The sequence below is a fragment of the Dendrobates tinctorius genome, unplaced genomic scaffold, assembly GCF_039654945.1.
Source record: "Dendrobates tinctorius isolate UK_male_01 unplaced genomic scaffold, ASM3965494v1 ptg000377l, whole genome shotgun sequence".
NCBI classification, from domain to species: domain Eukaryota; kingdom Metazoa; phylum Chordata; class Amphibia; order Anura; family Dendrobatidae; genus Dendrobates; species Dendrobates tinctorius.
In genome coordinates this window covers 986,710-1,002,441 of record NW_027362043.1, presented here as the reverse complement: position 1 = coordinate 1,002,441, position 15,732 = coordinate 986,710, and the positions used below count along the sequence as shown (strand labels likewise).

The 15,732-nt window shown below is 41.0% G+C and overlaps 1 protein-coding gene across 1 annotated transcript in view; it reads right to left on the bottom strand.

The window, feature by feature from the left end:
- The window catches only part of PTPRS (protein tyrosine phosphatase receptor type S), a 567,518-nt gene that overhangs the window by 327,378 nt on the left and 224,408 nt on the right, over positions 1 to 15,732 (bottom strand). The window contains exon 5 of the mRNA XM_073563025.1: positions 14,053 to 14,241. Within this exon, the coding sequence (XP_073419126.1) occupies positions 14,053 to 14,241 (189 nt within the window). The remainder of the gene's footprint in view (positions 1 to 14,052; positions 14,242 to 15,732) is intronic.

Below are 15,732 nucleotides of genomic sequence, written 5' to 3'. Positions count from 1 at the left end.
ACAAACAAAAATATAAAAATTGTGATAAACTCCAAGCACTAAATAGACAACCTGAATTAACTTCACTGTTATCCTTGTGATTAACCATTGATTTGCTGGAAGATACAAGTTTTCAGTACTGTGATCAACTACATCACTGTTGGAAGATACCAGTTTGCTATACAGCTACTGTTCCCATGTGTATTCACAAACCTGTCTCTGTTTCATCTGTGTTGAGCAGTTGTTCTGCTTGTTTGTCTGCTGTCCTGTATAACCTCCTGTTCTTGCTGGTTCATGTGTCATTTGTCAAGAACCGCTCTGCTGCACCATAGCCTTTGATCTTTTGAGAATCCACCATACCAGGTGAGCCCCTAACACTTTGTAATATAGCTTATCAGAGAATTTTTCTCCTTTTTCAATTTTTGGGTCATTTCTTCCTCTCTCCCTAACCTCTTGAACATATCAGTCACTCTAAAAAGACAAAAATCTGTCTCAGTAAACACAAGACTGACAGCACAGTGAGGTGTCAGGTTACACTTCCTACAATTCTCAATATGGAAAGGGGAGGAGGCATGAGCATCAAAGCAAAGAAACACAGAGAGAGGGACAAAAATGTACTGGCAAGCTTTCTAACAAGACTTTTACATCACACTAGAGCTGGATTCACATTTCTACTGCTCAGTACCATTGTACGATTTCCTCCAGCTACTGCTGCCTCTATCTGTGCACCAAAAAAAGAATGTAGAGCAGGAATCCATCTCTTTGTGTGCTGTGCCATGTATGGGAAAGATCATAGCAGTTAGTCTCCTTAGTCTCCACCGGCTCAGAGTCAGTTGCAATTTAAGAGATAGAACCTAAAAATGGAAAACCGGTGAACATGTCATATAACGAGGAGAAATAGTGTTATTCCTCATATACACAGAGAGGATAGCTTATTCTGAAAAGTTACTTTAAAGTAAAGTTACTCCTTAACCCCCTTAACGACCAGGGGTATTTCAGATTTTGAATGTCTGTTTTCTGCTCCCCTTATTCAAAGAGCCTTAACTTTTTTATTTTTTGGTCAATATGGCCATGTGATGGCGTGTTTTTTGCGGGACAAGTTATACTTTTGAATCCCACCATTGGTTTTAATATATTGTATACTGGAAAACAGGAAAAAAATTCTAAGTATAGTGAAATTGCAAAGGAAAGTGCAATTCCACAGTTGTTTTTTGTTGTTTGTTTTACTATGTTCATTAAATGCTAAAACTGACCTGCCATTATGATTCTCCAGGTCATTACGGGTTCAGACACAAAACGTGTCTAAGTTCTTTTTTATTTAAATAGTGAAAAAAAATTCAAAATTTGTTTAAAAAAAAAGCGCCATTTTCCGAGACCAATAGCGTCTCCATTTTTTGTTACAGGGGTTGGTTATTTTTTGCGTGCTGAGCTGATGTTTTCATTGATACCATTTTGGTATAGATATAATCTTTTAATCGCCCGTTATTACATTTTATTGCAATGTTGCAGCCGCCAATAAAACGTAATTCTGGCGGTTTTAATTTTTTTCAGTGATTCTGAACGCGGTGATACCAAATATGTGCATATTTGATTTTTTTAATTGTTTTATTTTAAATGGGGTGAAAGGGGGGGTGATTTGAACTTTTATATTTTTTTAATATTTTTAAAAACCTTTTTTACTTTTGGCATGCTTCAATAGTCTCCACGGCAATCAAATCGCCTGTGAGTAGCAGAAATGCTCACCTGCTATGAACGCCGGCCATGGGGCGGCGCTCATAGTAATCTGGCAATGACAACCATAGAGGTCTGTTGACCTCTGGTTGTTATGCTGACCCATCGATGATCCGCGATCATGTGATGGAGTCACCGATGGGTGGGATTAGCGACATGCTTATGGTAAGCGCGAGTTAAATGCCGCTGTCAGAAATTGACAGTTGCGGGCACATGTCAGCTGTATAGATCAGCTGACATGGGCCCAGAAAGGTGTGAGCTCAGCGCCGGAGCCCGCACCAAACGGGGGGAGTCCGACGTGAGTGTGCTATTATGGCCAATGTCGGAAAGGGGTTAAAGCTTTTGTTCTATCTTTATAACTCCTATTCATGTGTCCTAGTAGTGCATGTAGATGTCATAGAAGGGGTCCCACCGCTTAGGAAGAACCTTTATGAGTTATGCTTAGTCGAATGGTCTATGTACAACATGGATGTTCATTTAAATGGCGTCAATATAATGCTACAATCCACCAAATGACCAGTGATGACACAACAAAATAAATCATGTACAATAAAATATAAAATATTATGCCACTTTCTAATATAATGTGTGGTTTAATTAATCTCAATGCGCAACTGCTTGCTTTTAGGTCAAAACTAAGGCTAGGTTCTCATCAGCATTTTGAATATTACATTTCCTTTCAAAAATAGAATTACAGAATTCATGTTAGGGATGGGTCCATCACTCAATGGTTATCATCATTTTGCCTGCGATGTGCTATTTGTTTAATAAAAAATTAAGAAATCTGCCATGGAGCCCCCAAAGTACACATATAACTAGTCTAGTATACCAAGGATCAGCTTTATTTGCATATGATTATATACCCCTTATAATAAAAGTTACTTGTGACAGTTATACTTAGTAGTGACCAGCTAAAGAAAGTTTTCTTTACACCGGAGGACTTTAATAGTATAGTAAAGCATTATATTACTATAAAATAGATAACATAAGACTAGGAGATGCTGAAATATTCTGAACCATTTGTGGGAGTTGGTGGTCTTTCCTAATGCTGTGAATTCCCCCAGCCTCTTTCAGTGACAGCAACTGCTGCGTACAAGCACATACTGCTTCTCAATCAACAACGACCACGTTGCAGACTTTCTACTTGTGGGTATGTCAGATTCATGAGTATGAATCCAGCGCAGTGGATTCTTTGTAAAGAACTATTAGTAAAAAGTCAAAAGCACATTATTATATGCGCCCTTTGCTCTATTATCCCTTTGGATCTTGGAGTTTTACAGAATCACAACAAAATGTATGTCGGATGATGTGTGTCATCATATGCCATTGATCTTAAAATTAAGTTAGAAAGTACGTGCTATCTATGTTTTCAGTACAGTATTAGTATAAATGCTGCAAAAAGTACAGTTCTAAACATGTAGACAAGAACTTGTTTTAAAGGGAAAGTGTCATCAGAAAATAAACTACCGTTTAAATCAGTTTTTTTTGTTAAATGAATTTTTCACAAAGTTTTTCCTTTATATCACAATCTTTATCAAAAATTAAAATAAATTTTTTTGCAATTTTCACACAGGCCATCAGGCTTTTTTTTTCTCTAACTCCCTGTTTTTTTTAAGAACTCCACAAGTAAATTACCTACAATGAACCAATGTCAACCACGTGGGTGGATGGATCCTGCGTTATCAGCAGAGTATAGAGGTATTACCTGTCATAATGTGTGCAAACTGTAAAGCGCTGCGGAATATGTTAGTGCTATATAAAAATAAAGATGATTCTTATTGTAATCCTGCCTGATAAGGAGCCTACTGAAAAGAGCCGGAAGTAGGGGTCTAAAAAAAAGCCCCCGTGGCCAGTGCGAAACTTGCAAGAGTAAAAGAAAGGATTGTGATAATGAAAAAAAAAAAAGTCAAAAATCTAAAAAATAAAAACAAGTAAACATAAAAACCTGATTTAAACAAAGGGTAGTTTCCTGACAATATATTGCTTTTAGACTCGGAGAAACTAAAGGGGTTAGAAAGCAAAGGAAAATCATACTACTTAATTCTGAAATCTCCCATCCAAAAGAAGTGGAAGAAATTTCACCAATATGTGGTAAATATTTCTACAGGATCTAGTTAATGGGCAATTTGCAAGTTAATAAGGGAAGGAATAGATTAACACATGTAGTAAGTGTTATTATGTTAGTTAGAAGGGATTCGTTGCTTTTGTAGTGCAGCCATTTAGGATGTTAGTATTATAGGCAAAGCATGCGTTGTCAAAGCTTGTTAGAATTAGTTCAGGGCATATTGGCTTTGTTGGGTCTTTGGTTTATTTACCAACTTACCAAAAGTCTCTGTTAAAAAGAGCGAAACAAAAGAAAAGAAAAAAAAAGTTAACCATTTGTTACTGTGTTAAAACACATCAAATGTAATGTCAAAGCCATTTGATTAAATACATTGTAGTCTGTAAAAGCTCAGATTAAGTTTAGATTTACATTACATAACAAAGCAATCTGTTACTTTATGATGCTCCATTTATTTGGTCACTGACAAGCACAGAGATCTCAAAGAACACAGAAACTATTACAAAGAAACTTGTCAAGGCTAGATAATAAATGGTGAACCAACCTAGGGTTAACGGCATGGATTTGAAAATTCCGAAATTTGTGCCAAAAATGCCTAGAATTTGGATATTACAGTGGTTTTGAGCTAAATACAGGTAACAAACAAAAACCCTGTGCCTCTCCTGTACTTGCCACAGAGCTGTGGCCATTCATGGTACACTGTCTGCAGATTGCCCACGGGGGTTTCACCCAGGAATCAAACTACAGCCCCCTGGTCGCCACATGCGGACCCAGAAAAATGTGAAAGATAATTATTAAAGGTGTTAAATGTGTACGGCGTATGTGCACTTCTTTATTTTCTTATCATCACAAATACCAATGGAACAAGTGCAATCATCTCTCCAAATGAATGGCAACCAAGAAGAAAAAAGGTCTATATAGAAAATAAATCTATCAAGAGATGTACAGTAAGATTCCATTAATCTGGCATGTAGTAACTCACAATGGAGCTTTGGAGAAAATGTGCTGAGGGCTAATAGTAGACGAGCATCAGGTGAATGAGGAATAATACAGCACTGGGCCAGGTGGTCAACCAGAGGGAAGGCTTCAGGACACACAAGGTCATGTGGGGGCAGAAAGTATTCTACAACACAGCACAAGACTGAGAGGCTTAAGGGAAGCAGAAAGGAGAAACTAGGAAGCAAAGAGTGGCTACCACAAGTGGACGAATGGCAGCTACTACAAAGAATGCAACAACATCAGCCACAGATAATATTATATACTTTCAAACACTGGGAGACTAAGCAGCTAGGACATTAGGAAGCAGTAGGGCCAATTATGCCTTCTTAGCAGAGTCAAGGAAAAAAAGCCATGATTTCTGAAGCACCAGACACTACAGCAGCAGAGTATAGGTAGATGGATACAGTGATTATGGCCGGTGACCTCTCATGGCAGGTAATGCCCAGTGCAACAATATCAACTGTTGGTTTTTGCACAATAGTATCAAACAGAAAATGGACAAAGTAAAGGCCCAATTGCACGGTACGATAATTGGGAACAAGATTTCCTAGGAAATATCGTTTTATGAAAATTATGCAGTTTAAACAGGTTGACAATCATCCGACAAACGAGCAAAATGCTCGGTAAATAGATCATTTGCATCATCGTCTTTAGCAGCACATTGCTGGTAACAATGGCAATCTATTACAGATTGTTCAGTGCCCATCTGAAGACAGGTTGGCCTATGTAAGCAAGTTATTAGACTGCACATAGTGTAGTTGAATCTTTACTGTCCAGTTAATTGGTCCTGGTACTCCATAGCCAAATGTTACACAATTGGGTACATTATCCTAATCTCAGGGGTATGTAACATTTAGATGTTAACTGAACATTCCTTATTTTACCCCCTCAATATTGAATAATAAAGAGGTGCAAGATTAACAGGAGGATACTTGATGCCAGATTAAAGGAACACATGCTGTATGTCACCAGCACATAGAGTCATACAGCAGAGACACAATTGGATCTGTCAGTACATCCAGTCGGGAGGAGGATATCATACAGGATATTTATACTGTAACATCTGATCATCTCAACTGCTGTTAGATTGTCCCTGGAAGCCTGTACTGTCGTTATAGAGCAGTTCCTGTGGGCCTTCAACTTGCTCTGGTAACGCCAGGAAGGAATGGATATTGTGGACAGGTCAGTAAATGGCATTGCAAAGAGAAATCACTGGAGTATTTGAATATTGTCTGCGTTTCCACCTCAATTTCAGAGGAAGTTTATCTGCTGCTTGTTGTCGACCATATTATGTATGTAAGTATCGTAGGAACCGTTAAACACTACCTACAGGCCTAAAGGAGAGTCCAGCTCTGAACCTCTACAACTTGATTACAACCATTTACACAGAAGTCAGGAAAATGTTATCAGCTTTTAAAAGTAGAAAGTCTTGGGCTTCCGGCTCTGAATATCTGCATGTAGGACTGACACCAGCAACGGGAGAAAAGGTACTGTAATAGTTGCCATCAGGCAAGCCTGCAGCCATTAATTTCACTTATATTCATTTTGAAATGCCTACAATAGAAGGAGTAACATCCACAATTACGGTATATCGTAATATAATAAATTATTCTTAGTGATATATTTAATGTAGTATACAATTGTATTTCTTCATAGCTTTCTCCAACCCATTTCCTTTTTTGAGGAGTACAAAGTAAAAATGCTAGCAGCTTCTGGACAAGGGGTCGCTTCTCATCATCTCCATCAGCTTTTCAATAGCTCATCATACAGCAGTCACCACTTCATTTCTCTCTAGAAATCCTCCAACATTTGCGATCCATAAAATTAAGTCGCCAAGTGCCATACATCTAATTGAAATACTTTTAGTGTTACTACAGTGGCAACATTTGAGCACATGATGTCCCCATTCCTACATACACAATTCCATCAGCAATCTCTAAATGTATGCCATATTTCGGAATTTTGGCAACCATATTAACAAACCATACTACATTTTGAGTGGCTCTGAGTAAACTTCTAGTGCAAGTTTAATTTGCTTGAATGAGTTTTCCTACAAAGTACATTTTAATCAATATATCTTGGAATAATAATAATTTCCACAATGAGATGTGTTGAAATAAAATGTTAGGGTACCGTTACACTTAGCGATGCACCAGCGATCCCGACAACGATATGGATCGCTGGTGCATCGCTAAGTGGTCGCTAGTGAGCTGCCACACAGGCAGATCTCACCAGCGACATCGCAGGGATCGGGGGTCGCTACTTACCTGTCACACCAGGCGATCCTGACGTCATCCCGCCCGGCTCCACGCGTCGCTCGTCGGCGCTACAGGAAGCGCAGCAGGAAGTGGCCGACGAGGAACGGTCCAGGGAGTTCTCGCGCGACCAGCGATAGCAAGCGGGGGAGCCGGTCGGAGTTAAGTATCACATGCAGCAATATCGCTAGCAATATCACTGCAACGTCACAAAATCAGTGACTTTACAGCGACATTGCTAGCGATATCGCAGTGTGTAACAGGGGCTTTACTGTGCTGAGACAATCTTATAAATGTGCCCCTGCTGTGCACTGTGTAATGGCTGTGTCTGACCGTACCACATCTCCTGGGCAGGGGAGGAAGAATAAATGATAATGCAGATGACACAGCATGGGGCTGCAAGTGCTGCTTTCAGTGAAGTAAAACTTATCCTGTTTTATCACAGAAACAACTGCTGCTTTCGGTGAGGTACCGTATTTTTCGGACTATAAGACGCACCGGACCATAAGACGCACCCTAATTTTCAAAAGGAAAATAGGGAAAAAAATAATAATGTGTCAAATGGGGATCCGTCTTAAAGTCTGAATTCAGCTTACCTGGGAAGGGATCCAGCACAGGTGGAGGAGTGGTCACAGGAGTCATTCAGTGGTCCAGGCTCGTGCGGTGGCAGCTCTGTGCTGGGGCAGCTTGATTATGCTGGAGCAGCTGGGCTGCACTGGGGCAGCTGGGCTGGGCTGTGCTGGGGCAAGTGGGCTGTGCTGGGGCAGCTGGGCTGTGCTGGGGCAGCTGGGCTATGGCAGCTGTGCTGGGGCTGGGGCAGCTGTGCTCGGGCTGTGGCAGCTGTGCTCGGGCTGAGGCAGCTGTGCTGGGGCAGCTGGGCTGGGGCAGGTGGGCTCTGTGGGGTGAGGGTTCTCTGAGCTCCGGTGCAGGGGCGGCGGCTCCGCCGGCATTTCCTCCAAGCGGAGCCGCCGCCCCTGCACCGGAGCACAGAGAGCCGCTACCCCTGCACCGGAGCACAGCCCGCTGCCACCACCGCACTACAGAGCCCCGCGGCACCCGCATCAGCCTCCAGCCATGATCGGAGGTTAGTATATTGCGACCATAAGACGCACCCCCCACTTTCCCCCAAAATTTTGGGGGGAAAAGTGCGTCTTATGGTCCGAAAAATACGGTAAATCTTATCCTAACAGTTTTTTTTATATAACTGGATATTTATTGATTTTCCAATAGAAATTTACAGAATGATAACACATCAAGATACAATGCATGTAATCATTCAATGCAAAACAGTTAACAAACATAATAGAGACAAATATAATTGGCAAGACAGTGAAACATGAGGGAGGGAAGGAGGAAAGATCCCAGGGAAAGATGGCACATTTTGCTGAGTAAATATCGATACTAAGCCTTCCAAGCCCAGTATACGTCACACAGATTCCACGTTGCTTCAAAACTTTCAAACGTATTATTTATTAAAGCAGTGAGATGTTCCATACTTCGTATGTCCTGTATGTGGGAATGCAACTCGTTAAGTGACGGAGGATAAGCCAGCCTCCACTTCCTTGCTATTAAACATCTTGCGGCTGTGGTCTGATGTAAAAGAATCTGCTGAATCCTACTTCCAATCTGGAATGGGGGGATATTGAGCAAGTAGAATTTAGGGTCTAATGGGATATGAAGACCCGTAACTTCGAAGATTAAAGTTTTGACCCTACTCCAAAACCCTTGTATAATTGAACAAGTCCAATCCTAACAGTTTTATCACAGAAGCAACTGCTGCTTTCAGTGAGGTAAAACTTATCCTAAGGCTGTGTGCACACGTCCGGAATTCTCGCACACGAAAACGCGGCAAAAATGCATAAAATAAGCAAGCCATTGAATTCAATGGCATTCTGCACATGCTGTGCTAATGCTGCGCATTTTTCTGCAGAAAAATACGCAGCATGCCCAATCTTTGTGGGGAATTGCAGGAATTCTGCACACATAGGATTGCATTGTTCCGCTTACTTTCCGCATGTGCCTATGGCCACCATGCGGAAAGTAAGCGGAAAATGTGCGGATGGTACCCATGTTTGACGAGTGTGACCAACCTGTCAATCAGTTTTCCAAGTGATGCTACAGATCGCTAGGAAAACGCTAGCATTCTGCAAGCTAATTACACTTGGAAAACGCTAGTTAAAACGCGGGAAATACGTGGGAATTACACATGCAGAATTCTAGCGTATTTCCCGCGGCAAGGAGTTGCGGAATTCCCGCGGACATTTCCGCGGCAATTCCGCAACGTGTGCACATAGCCTAACTGTTTTATCACAGAAGCAAGTGTTTATGCCGCGTCTCCAGCCCTTTTAGATGATCATAAATAACAGTTAGCTATATATGAGCTCAGTTTGATTTATGACAAGAACAGGTGACTGAAGACATGACAGAATTACTCGCTCCTGTGATAATGCAGGAAGGGTAATATTTTACCTCATAGAAAACATTATTCCCCCCCGCTCAGGAGATGTGGTATAACCAGACCATGTCCCTGTATAGTCAGACACAGCCATTACACAGTGCACAGCAGGGACACGTGTATAAAATTATCTCAGGAACATTTCATTGTAACACATCCAATTGTGGTAGTTATCATTATTACAACAAGATATATTAAATTAAAATGCACTTTGCTTGCGGGACAACATCTTTAATGATTTTTATTCCGCCTTACTTGTGCACAATTTTGACATTAGATTCTATTCATTCTAAACATTTAGTGTAACATTTTTGTGTTTCAAACCATATATTACAGATGGCACCGCACCTGCAGAAATATGTGTATACATTGCATATGGATAGGTCCCACATATACTGGCAACACTTTGAGAGAAAATATAAATTAAGGGGAAAAAATAAAACCTAGAAAAAAGTGAACAAGAAAAACAGACATGGCAAACAGATAAAGCTGTAAAAACTACACAATAAGAAAAATGAATAAAATCAGGTTAATAAAAGCAGCATTTAAAATGATACAGATAGATTGTCCATAATAAATACAAAGGGCATGATCGAATGCTTTTAATGGGAGCTAGCATCATCTGAAGTAGACCCATCAGGATTCACATGCTGTCCTACTTGGGGGGGAGCATATAATAGATAAAACACCTATGAGTAGATAGTAGTTAGCCTCACAAGCTGTGCAGTAAGAAGCTTTTAAAAAAATTCTGATCTCCAGGACTTTCTTTTTAGCTCTAGTTCCAAGGCTGAGTTACCTTGTTCATGCACAGTTTTTCCTATCTCTATGGCCATGTTCACACATTCAGTATTTGGTTAGTATTGCTCACCACTATCTGTAAGTTATAATCAGGAATGAAACTATCAGATAAAAATATAACAGAAACGTGCACACTAATTCTGCAGTTTTGACACCTTACTGGTTTTGGCTTCCAAATACTGATATGACATACTGACCAAAATAATGCCATGGAACATAGCTTATAGCACAGGTCACATGACTGTATTTTCGGACTGAGTGCTGTATATGAATAACCAGACAGCACAAGGACAGCACTGAGACCAATGTTATTCAAAGGAGGCAATACACATCTCTGAATTCACTAGTACGTAAAGCCAGGGTATTTCTAAAAACTTATAATGACAGCCGTCTTCATTTTAACTATAGCATGCTTCTCTTTAAAGGGAATCTGTCACCAGCTCTGAGAGCAGCATAATGTAGGGGCAGATACCCTGACTTCATGGATGTGTCACTTACTGGGCTACTTGCAGTAGCTTTGATAAAATAACTGATTTATCTACTGCAGACCAAATAGTTCTTTGAATGCAGAGTTCTGTATAACACCACCTACATCACTGAATGACAGTTTTCTGTGCACACTGTGCATAGGCAGAAAGCTGTCAATCTGTAGTAGGTGTGGGGGATGCGGAGAGCTCATGAATATAGAGGACTACATGACAGCAGGTTTACTAGTCCTCTAGTGATAATCTCCAGCTGATAAAGCTAAAAATGTTATCAAAACTACAGCAAGCAGCTCAGCAAGTGACACACCGCTGGAATCAGGGTCTCTGTCGCTTTATCATGGTGCTCTCGATTAGGTTGCAAAAATATGGTGATTTCCTTTAATAGGATATTATGTGACTCCTCTCTCCAAAAACAAATATTGCGGGCAGACACAGACTGCAGTATAAGGTAAAGAGATACAAGTGCTTCTCACAAAATTAGAATATCATCAAAAAGTTAAATTATTTCAGTTTTTCAATACAAAAAGTGAAACTCATATAATATGGAGTCATTACAGACACAGTGATGTATTTCAAGTGTTTATTTCTGTTAATGTTGATGATTATGACTTGCGGCCAATGAAAACCCAAAAGTCACTATCTCAGTAAATTAGAAGAATTAACAAAAACACTTGCAAAGGCTTCCTAAGCATTTAAAAATGTCCCTTAGGCTAGTTTCACACTAGCGTTTATTCCACGCAGCGCATGGCACCGCTAAGCCCCGCCCCCTGCCGGCTCCCTGCCCGTCCCATCCGGTCATCGCCGCCTACTATCGAACATGGACGCTTGCAATCTGCGCACCCTATCTTTAGCATAGGGTGCGCAGATCGTGTGCTGGCCGTGCGCTAGTAGGATTTTGGCGTGCGCTGCGCACTTTTGAAGGTGCGCCCGTGTGCACCGAACGTAGCATGTTGCATTGCGGCGCACTCGGCGCACCTTCAAAAGTGCGCAGCGCACGCCAAAATCCTACTAGCGCACGGCCAGCACACGATCTGCGCACCCTATGCTAAAGATAGGGTGCGCAGATCGCAAGCGTCCATGTGCAATAGTAGGCGGCGATGACCGGATGGGGCGGGCAGGGAGCCGGCAGGGGGCGGGGCTTAGCGGTGCCGTGCGCTGCGTGGAATAACCGCTAGTGTGAAACTAGCCTTAGTCTATTTCAGTAGGCTCCACAAGCATGGGGAAGACTGCTGCCTTGACAGATATTAAGATGGCAGTCATTGGACACACTCCACAAGGAGGGTAAGCCACAAAAGGTCATTGCTAAAGAAACTGGCTGTTCACAGAGTGCTGTATCCAAGCATATTAATAGAAAGTTGTGTGGGAGAAAAAGGTGCAAAAGCAACCGAGATAATCGCAGCCTTGAAAGGATTGTTAAGAAAAGGCCATTCAACAATTTGGGGAGATTCACAAGGAGTGGACAGCTGCTGAAGTCATTGCTTCAAGAGCCATCACACACAGACGTATCCGGACATGGGCTACAAATGTCGCATTCCTTGTGTCAAGCCACTCATGACCAATAGCCAGAAGTGTCCTATCTGGGCCAAGGAGAAAAAGAACTGGACTGTTGCTCAGTAGTCCAAGGTGGTGTTTTCATATGAAAGTAAATTTTGCATCTCATTTGGAAATCAAGGTCCCAGAGTCTTGAGGAAGAGTGGAGAGGCCACAATCCAAGCTGCTTGAGGTCTAGTGTGAAGTTTCCACAATCAGTGATGGTTTGGGGAGCCATGTCATCTGCTGGTGTAGGTCCACTGGGCTTTATCAAGACCAAAGTCAGCGCAGCCGTTCACCAGGACATTTTAGAGCACTTCATGCTTCCCTCTGCTAACAAGCTTTTTGGAGATGTAAATTTAATTCTCCAGCAGCACTTGGCACCTGTCCACACTGCCAAAAGTACCAATACCTGGTTTACAAACAACAGTATCACTGCGCCTGATTGGCCAACAAACTCGCCTGACCTTAACCCCATAGAGAATGTATGGGTATTGTCAAGAGGAAGATGAGAGACACCAGACCCAACAATGCAGATGAGCTGAAGGCTGCCATCAAAGCAACCTGGGCTTCCATAACACCTCAGCAATGCCACAGGCTGATCACCTCCATGCCACACCATATTGATGCAGTAATTTATGCAAAAGGAGCCCCGACCAAGTATTGAGTGCATTTACTGAGCATACATTTCAGTAGGCCAACATTTCGGATTTTAAAATCATTTTTCAAGCTGGTGTTATAAAGTATTGTAATTTACTGAGATAACGACTTTTGGGTTTTCATTGACTGTAAGCCATAATCATCAACATTAACAGAAATAAACACTTGAAATAGATCACTGTGTTTGTAATGACTCTAAAAATTAGTTTCACTTTTTGTATTGAAGAACTGAAATAAATTTTGATGATATTCTAATTTTGTTAGAAGCACCTGTAAAATGTACTGACATCTAATATTCATTATGTAAACTAGGGGGCAGGTCAGTGAGGGATAAGTGACCTGTCAGCAGTCTGAATTATGAATATCTAAGCAGAACACCACATGTAGACCCCCACAGGCCACCCTGGAGCACGAGCATATCATTAACTCAAAACTGAAAATAAATATTAAACAGCAACCACAAGACGGATTTCATCACCAGGTATCATTATAATCAGTATAATGGTGCCGACCTGAGAGTGTCTGCAGGTTACTGTGCACAATCCTGCCGACAGGTTTCCTTTAAATACTTTTGTATGCGATCATGTTTTGGCCTATTTATTTCATCTTGACTGCTTGTCACTATCACTGCAGTTTGGCCATTTCTTTCTATGCCACTTTTTATCTTCCTGTGCCACCTAGTGGGTTGATTTAATATTTACCTTCTATATAATCTAAGATCGTGGCTTTGCTTTACATCAGCCTTTTTCCTCTGATTTTAATTGATTTTATTGTTGTCTTAGGTCTTTTTCCCAGTAAATGATATTTAGGATTTACATCAATGTATTACTGTGCATAATTTGCATATTAATAATAAAGGGGGATTTTTTGTAGGATTGCATTTATATTAAGCTTCATTCCCTTAAAGTCTTATTTGGGACTCATGTAGTTTATAGATGTACCTATTAATAAGGTAGTTTATTCATCTACATCAGTACTCTCTCAGAGTTTCTTCCTTTCTATATCTCATGGACTTCGCATAGACAGACAGATGTGCGTCGTTTCGAATCCAACATTGGCAGTCATACTGTGCATTACCGGCATTATTCCTCCTCTTACCCGATCTTAGCTGTTTGATTCTTCCACTACTAGCTACTGGATCTACTGGGAGAAAGTCTTTGAACCAGGTAATTTCAGGATCTGGGTTTCCACTGGCTGCACACAACATGGTAGCTGTTCTTGTACGTTCTACAACCTTGAGCTGTGGACCCATGTCAATGTTTGGAAAGCCAGGGGGCAGCTGGTCCTCTGTGTAAAAAGAGAATTCAACACTGAAAAAAGCAGTCGATATTAGATTACTAGCAGAAAGATGATATAGTTTGTAACACAGAAAAGCAAAATTTGCATGTAACACTTGCACATATTGTCGTGGAGCTGTCCTGAACTTGCGATCAAATGCACAGTGGAAATGTTCTGCCCATGTAAACAGACTAAAGAACACTTTTTTGGCCCCTGTCCGGTGAATTTGGGCCTATGGATCTGTAAAACATACATCAGGAAACCACAGATCAGTTTACTTGGTGTCACCTAGTGGTGCTGTGTCTGTAGGGAGGTGTGATCCTGACTGCAGACTTGTGAATCCACGAGCGAGGGGTCGAGTGACCCCAAATATGCAATCGGCATATTGCCAGCCTCATTCCAACTAGATGGCCAGGGCTCGCTCACTGCAAATGCAAACGGTCTGGTTGGATTCTGGCCAGGAGTATACATATACATACTTGTGGTCACATGACGGCCGCTCCCAGTGCCGGCACCGGAGAATCCGAACAGTGCGTACGATGTGAGGATTAACAAGTCTGCAGTCACATACAGTGCAAACTTTTACTTTAAGAACAAACAACCCCTTTAAGATCTACACCAGAAAATGTGGCACATTTTTGCGCCTGCTTCATTTTCTGCTTGTAGAATAACATGAACACCTTGTGTACATTTGCCACAATTTGCTACATCAATCTTCTTTTTCATCAGTACCGTGCAATAATAAATTATATACAAGCACAGTGGTAAGAAGTCCTAAATGAGGAGCAAACGTATGCCAGTGTACAGCAAGGTAATCTCATCACATTGTGGGTGCACGACCAAGGTGACAACCGTATTGTCCTCTTAATAACCCTAGAGAAGCATGGCCTAAACATAGGCAATGACCAGTGGAAAATATGGAAATGTGTGGAAATCAGCCCAGCAGATGCCGTCTTCATTTGACAGAAACAATGTAGGCATTTAACAAACAAAATGTGACAAAACTGACTTTTGTGACTTATTATATTTATTATGTGTTTTAGACATTTTCTGCAGTTTGCTAAAAAAAAAGGGGTCATGGCCTGACCATGTAAAAGATGGTGACAACTTTTTTTTTTAACAAATTTCAAATCTTTTTAACCATTTAAATAAAATAAGAAAACTATACATGTTCGGTATGGGCGTACTCATACTGTCCTTTGGAATCATGTTGCCAGGTCAATCTTACCATATAGCAAACATGGTAAATAAAAAACAATTGTGGAATTGCACTTTTTTGGGCGATTTGAACGCAATTGGAATTTTTTCCCGTTTTCCAGTACACTACATGGTAGAATGAATGGTGCCGTTCAAAAGTACAAGTCGTCCCGCAAAAAATACAAGCCCTCTTACGGCCATATTGATGGAAAAAGAAAAAAGTTATGGCTCTGGGGAGAAGGGGAGGCAAAAAACAAAAAAGAGGAAAATCGCCATGTCATGAAAGGGTTAATGACACAATTT